This window comes from Seriola lalandi, unplaced genomic scaffold, assembly GCF_002814215.2.
Source record: "Seriola lalandi dorsalis isolate HSWRI2012SDOR001 ecotype SW California unplaced genomic scaffold, Sedor1 jcf7180002054538, whole genome shotgun sequence".
In the NCBI taxonomy this organism is placed as follows: domain Eukaryota; kingdom Metazoa; phylum Chordata; class Actinopteri; order Carangiformes; family Carangidae; genus Seriola; species Seriola lalandi.
Genome location: NW_019525091.1, coordinates 200,770 through 207,534, shown reverse-complemented (window position 1 = coordinate 207,534; position 6,765 = coordinate 200,770). Strand labels below are relative to the sequence as shown.

General features: G+C 40.9%; 1 protein-coding gene and 1 long non-coding RNA gene across 2 annotated transcripts in view; both read right to left on the bottom strand.

Moving 5' to 3' along the window:
- Positions 1-200: 200 nt before the first annotated feature.
- LOC147818655 (uncharacterized) lies at positions 201-1,916 on the bottom strand. Its single transcript, XR_015437778.1, has 5 exons — positions 1,912-1,916; positions 1,605-1,706; positions 1,246-1,349; positions 812-829; positions 201-651 (listed from the first exon to the last, which is right to left on the bottom strand). It is a non-coding gene; the product is annotated as an uncharacterized LOC147818655 (long non-coding RNA).
- A 1,725-nt stretch (positions 1,917-3,641) lies between these two features.
- Positions 3,642-6,765, bottom strand: part of LOC111661201 (major histocompatibility complex class I-related protein 1-like) — a 7,642-nt gene continuing 4,518 nt past the window's right edge. The window contains exons 4-8 of the mRNA XM_087176165.1: positions 6,524-6,607; positions 5,309-5,611; positions 4,299-4,400; positions 4,181-4,198; positions 3,642-3,989 (exon numbers count right to left, since the gene is read on the bottom strand). Coding sequence (XP_087032291.1) covers positions 3,940-3,989; positions 4,181-4,198; positions 4,299-4,400; positions 5,309-5,611; positions 6,524-6,607 — 557 coding nt within the window. The 3' untranslated portion in view covers positions 3,642-3,939. The remainder of the gene's footprint in view (positions 3,990-4,180; positions 4,199-4,298; positions 4,401-5,308; positions 5,612-6,523; positions 6,608-6,765) is intronic.

The following is a 6,765-nucleotide window of genomic DNA, read 5'->3' as shown; positions in this document are numbered from 1 at the left end:
TGATGAGCTGCATCATCCCCAATGTGTCATTTTCTCTGTGTTACATGTGTTTTGGACTTTAGCAGCAGACAAGCTGAGGAAGCAGGTAGGAACAGGTAACAGAGGATCGCACTGAACTCCTCTGTGAGTATTGACTGCTCAACTAATATCCGTATCACTGTAACTGCAGTCACAGACGAACATGTGGACTTGATAAAAAATGAAGTTTTGAAAACTGGAGACTTTATTGAGAAGTGAAAATTCAGCGACAAAAGAACAAACAACATTTTTCATATTGATAGATCCTGTCGATCAACGTGGTTTCAATAAAACAAAGAGACACGAGATAAAATACACTGTCTTCAGTGTCTTTACAGAAATATGTAAAACCATGAAGTACCATCGATGCAAGATGAATGATTAAATAAAACAGTAATAAAAAAATCAGATAAAAATATTACTAAACTATTATATTTGACATTTACCTCAAGCTAGTTTTTTTTTCTCTCCTAATCTCACAAATCTTCATACAAAGCTATTTAACTTTTGCTGCAGGAAAACATTATTTACACTCTTTCAGCTGTATAATGTGACACATGTCAAAGTGTTGACTGAGTGTTTGTCAGGTTTCTGGATTCAGGTTCTCAGAGAGCTCAGAGATGTTGTCAGGAGCTGGAAGAGCAGAAACACACTGTAAAGTCACTCAACCAGCACTGAACTTTTATAAACAGCAAATGTAGAAAATGGTCTTGAAAAAGTTCATCTACACAATATTTTGAAAAGCTCAAATGGTGTATTTGGTCATTTGAAAGAGAATAAAAGTTTCACTTACAAGATGAATGGCATGTGGCTAAAATCAAAAGAAAAGACAAATCATTTCAGTTACAGTTGTAAATGACAGGAAGTCTTTTATCACTTTATCACTGGCGTTTCTGACCCCCTCCTCTACTCACTCAAACTTAGCAAATCCATTTTACTCTTCTGTGTTCCCTTCATTTATTTCTTTTCCTGTGCAAACATGATATGGAGTGTATATTTCATGAAGTGTGTGTCTCTGACTGTTTGTGTTGACCACAGTATGTACTACCTGTGAAAACACTCAGATCACTTCTCTCCCACATCATCATAGTACAGTCATATTAACATGATTGTGAGGTGCAGGGAACTGATGCTCGTTTCATTTTTACAATCTGGATAAAAACATCAACTCACAGACTAAAGTCAAAGGATTGTAACAGTCAGGTGATCTTTCTATTTCTCTCTCACCTTTCTTCTTTTTGTAAACCATGAATCCAGTGACTGCAATGAGGACGAGAGTGAGAACAACCACTGCAGTGATGATGGGGACGGTCACGTTACTGGGCTTCTCTGGTGAACAACAAATACCACAATCTAAGACCGGTACAGATAAACAGGTTAGAACAGAACACTGCACCCATCACCTATTTGTCTGTTATCTCCCAACCAAGCCACCCCCAATTACCAGAGGGGGGGGGCAACTTAGGCCTGGTGAGAAACCACATTTGGAGAACACTGGGTTTATTAACTTGAGAACAAAAGCTAAAACACCAAACAAACCACAGACATGACGTCACATTCAGCAGCTGCTGATCTCACTCTTTCCTTCATTGGTCCTGATCTCTGCTTTGTCCAGTTTGGTGACGATGTCCTCCTTCCCTCCAGAGAGATGAAACACACAGTCGTACCTCCTCCAGTCTTCAGGTGTGCTTCAGGGTTAAAGCTATATCATCCCTGTTAGAGAACATCTCCCACCCAGTACAGGACACTGTGACGGCCCTGAGCAGCTCCTTCAGTAACAGGCTGCTGCACCCGCAGTGTGTCAAGGAGAGACAGGTCTTTCCTTCCTGCTGTTGTCAGACTGTACAAGAGTACAGACTCACCATGTACAATAATGTGTAATAGGTAACATACTTCATCCATGCAATATACCTCATATGCTGCTATTATGTACATTTTTGTATATATTTAATAATACGGTATTTGTTACTGGCATTTTACAGTTTTTCTTTTTTCTACTGTCACTTTGCTGCTGTGACACTGCAAATTTCCCCAGTGTGGGACTAATAAAGGAATATTTAATTATTAGCATTAATGGCTAATTGAATGAATGAGAGCCAGTTTACCTCAAGTACAGTGAGAAGACATTTAGAGGAGGAGCTTACCTTTATCCTGGCTGCATCACACTCAGCTGGAGAAGTGAAGTATAGCAGAAAACTTCAGTTCCTCTAATGACCACTAGAGTTTGGCTCCAACAGTGAGTCATTCCTCATAGACTCCCATGTTGAAATGTCCAACTTTACAGCAGAAATAAACATGTTTGCAGCCTGGTACAAGAAACAGTTTTGGTCTCTATAGCTAATTTCCTCCTTCACGACAACTGTATGGGGGGGTTTATACAACATTTACATTTAAATTTTATCAAGGCTTAAAGTCATTAATAATTGGGGGCATGGCTGCTTTGAGTGACTGTCACAGTTGGGTAGCTGCTCAGTGTCTAGCCTCTGGCTGTCTGCTTGGCTTCACCTTGGTGCCTACTGGAGGATTTTTCATGCAAATATAAGACAAGTGCTGCAGCTTGCTGTGCGGTTAATGGACTTTAACTGACTAACAGAATGCTAGAAAGTCTGTGCTCCTGTTTTTTGAGGTGAGTGAAATTTTAGTTTTATTTTATTTAACTGTTTGCACAAATTAGCAAGTATGTGTGTTTGCAATCACCACACCTGGCTTGTTAGCTTAGCTCGTTAAGTAGTGAATTAGCCAGCAAATGAATCAGCCACAAGACGCCCAGCTCTCACAGAGTTCATCTTAACTGACCTATCAGCTTCAAGAAGAAATATAAATGAACTTACTCTGAGCAGGAAAAGCTGTAGTTGCTCATACGAGTGTATTGTTGGAAGAAATACAAGTCAAGAAGAATCTGTGTGATCATGTGTCAGTCAGCTAGCTCTGAAGTTGTTAGAGGTCACCTTCAACAGAGATGCTGCTCTGCTGTTTTCTGCCTCATGCTAAGCTAAGCTAAAGTTGTCTGGGAGCTAACTGCTCAGAGTTGACACTGATATTGATCATCCATCTAACTCCTCTGTGAGAGTATTGAAGAGTCAAGTAATATTCATATTCCTGCAGATACAGTCACAGATGAACTTCAGAAATAAAGACAATCTTTGGAAAATTGAACTTTATTTAAAAGTGGAACATCAGCACCAAAAGAAAGAACAACACATTTTATATTTGATGGTCCTGTAGATGACCAGTTCTCCAGTTAAATGATCTTTGATCTATAACTAGACGCTGCAGCGGGTGTCAGTCTGTGTTGTCATGAATCTACTGAGCCTCTGACAGACGACACCTTCTCTAACCCTGAGCTAATGTTGCTTTAAGCAGCTTTTAAATCCTTCTCTCATTCAGTCAAAGAGCAGATACTCTGCTGTCTCTGCCTCATATCTACATGATCACATCATGGGCTGGTCCAACTGGTTTATAGACAACATCATATGAACGTCCCACTTATCAGTCCAAGTACCATCACTGTGTATCTGGTTCCACCAGTCTGACTAATAACCAGCAATTAGCAATCCCTTTCCCATGATCCATCTCACCAAAGAAAAGCAGATGGTTTCAATAACAAACAGAGGTTAGTTAGATGTTTCTCTGAGTTACAGTAAAACCAGAAACTGTCATTCAAAAATGATAGAAAACAGATTAATGCATCAATGTAAGATCAATGATAAAATTAGATAATCAATCATGATCAGATAAAAATAAAACTATTATATTTGACATTTACCTCAAGCAAGTTTGTTTTTATCTCTTAATCCTACTTTGTTCATATAAAGCTATTGCACTTTTGCTACAGGAAAACATCATTTAGACTCTTTCAGCTGTATAATGTGACACACGTCACTTTTTCCCTCCCATGTGAGCTCACTGACTGAGTGTTTGTCAGGTTCCTTCATTCAGTTTCTCAGAGAGCTCAGAGTCGCTGTCAGGAGCTGTAAGAGCAGAAACACACTGTTTGTGAGAAACTGTGTAAAGTCACTCATCCAGCACTGAACTTTTATAAACAGGAAATGTAGAAACTGTTTTGAAAAAGTTGATTTACACAATCATGTTTAAAACATTTTAATCTCAAGTATAAATAGTGTCAGATCATTGGAGATAGAGGAAAATAAGTTTTACTTACAAAGTGGAGGGTGTTTGGCTAAAATCAAAAGAAAAGACAAATCTGGATAAAAACATCAACTCACAGACTAAAGTCAAAGGATTGTAACAGTCAGGTGATCTTTCTATTTCTCTCTCACCTTTCTTCTTTTTGTAAACCATGAATCCAGTGACTGCAATGAGGACGAGAGTGAGAGCAACCACTGCAGTGATGATGGAGACGCTCACGTTACTGGGCTTCTCTGGTGAACAACAACATAACAAAATAATTACAGATGATACAGATAAACAGGTTAGAACAGAACAGAACTGTATATCCATCCATCCATGAATCTGTTCGTCCTATTCAGCTGTTATCTTAAATATATATTAAACCCTCATGTGTTGGACAGACACTGTGGAAAACAGCAATGCATGTTGAAAATAAATAAAAACATTTATAAATGAATTAAAATGTAACTTTAACACTTAAGCACAAAAAAATATAATTATATCAAGACTAAAGTTCAGCAAAGTAGATCCAACAGAATAAAATCATGTTGTGTAGGTTTGACCACTGGCTGCTCTGTGTTTTCTGGGTGAAGTAAAGAGTGGACAGGCAGGGGGGAAACCTGATGGCCCAGTGGTCGAGGCGTATCCCACATGTGCACAAATGCCCTGACTCCTGTCCTGCTGGACCATTTGCTGCTCGTCATTTCCCTACTCTCTTCCTCCACATTTCCTGTTGGTCTCCACTGTAGCTATCTACTAAAGGACTCCTCCTGGGGGCGCCTCCCTTTGGAGGAAACCCCAGGGGAGACCCAGAGCACGCTGCAGAGATGATGTATCCCATCTGGCCTGGGAACGCCTCAGGATCTCCCAGGTGCTGCTGGAAAACATTAGTGGGGAGAGGGAAGTGGAGACTACTTTGCTTGACCTACTGCCACCCAACTCCAGATAAGCAGCAGGAAATGGAAGGATGGAAGACGCTTACAAAAAGTTTTGGAGCTTCAAAAAAATCCAAAAAGATCTGCTGGTAATCTGGTCTGATTATATTAATGATTTAACTGGTTTGTTATTATGAGTTTTGTTGAAGAAGAATTCAAAGCTGAACTTGAGAACAAACCACAGACATGACGTCACATTCAGCAGCTGCTGATCTCACTCTTACCTTCATTGGTCTTGATCTCTGCTTTGTCCAGTTTGGTGACGACGTCCTCCTTCACTCCAGAGAGCTGAAACACACAGTCGTACCTCCTCCAGTCTTCAGGTGTGACTGATGAAATGTCCAGGTCAACACTCATCTGGAAGGTTTCATCATGGTTGGGGAGGATCTCTCCTTGGTCCACATCCTCATGAAGATCCTCTCCATCTTTCCTCCAGAACATCACAGCTCTGTGAGGGTAGAAACCTGTAGCGTGGCAGCTGACTGGAGAGGAGGGAGTCTTCTGGAGGAGAGACACTGAGGGAAGCTCTGGAGGGAGAGAGAGAGAGAGAGGGAGAGAGGGGGAGAGAGAGAGAGAGAGGGAGAGAGAGAGGGAGATAGAGAGAGAGCGAGAGGGAGGAAGAGAGAGAGGGAGAGAGAGGGAGAGAGAGAGAGAGTGAGAGAGGGAGAGAGAGAGAGAGAGAGAGAGAGAGAGAGAGAGAGAGAGGAAGTAGAGGAGGTGAGAGATGGTAAAGGGGTAGAGAAAGATGAAAAAGGACAAACAGGAAAGGAAACAAGGGAAAAGAAAGATGAAGAGATTTAATATGGAGTCATCAAGATGAAGCGTTGTATCCCTCCACCAACCAGTCAAGTTACAGGAAACATGGTCACAGTCTCTCCTTCCTGAGTTACAGTGTTCAATAATGGCCAGAGGTGTTTCTGCAGAACATTATGATGTCACAGTGAAGTTGACCTTTGACCTTCTGGATATAAAATGTCATTTCTCCATCATGTCATCCTATCACACATTTGTGTTAGATTGTGTCTGAATGAATGAATGAATTGTTTGCTCTGCAGCCGATCCCAACATATGTTAGGTTTCCTACACAACCCCCACAGTCTGTATGTAGTCAGAGAGGGGAACTACTCCTCCACTAAAGAGAGTCACTAGAGGAGAAGGACTCACCTGTTTCTATGGTTCACAGCATCTTTCTCTTCAAACCATGAAACTCTTTAACTCACTGAACTCAAACTAACTGTCCACTGACCATCAGCAGCTGACTGAAAGTGATGTCAGAGCACCTGACATGTCCGTCTCTACTGATTGGTCAGGACTGACTCAAATCTCTAAAGAAGGTAAAGTCAGACTGAGAGGAGTGATGATACACTGGTAATTCAGTCTGAGTAGTTTATATGAATATTGTTGTGTTCATGAAACTACATCAGGTCATGTGATTCTACCTGTTCTCTGCAGAGAGCTCCTCCCATAGTCCAAATACTTCTTCAGCCATTCAGGACAAATCCGAGTTAAAAAGTTCTTGTTGTGTTTTATTCTCGCTTTGTCAACATCCCATGTCAGTTTGGTGACGACAGCCAGTGGGTTCGGAGCGATCCATGTCAGTGTGTTCAGGTCCAATGATATGAAATCTTCTCCACCATAACCAAACTGTGAAAAACCAACAACTTCTCCAGTCTCATCGTCC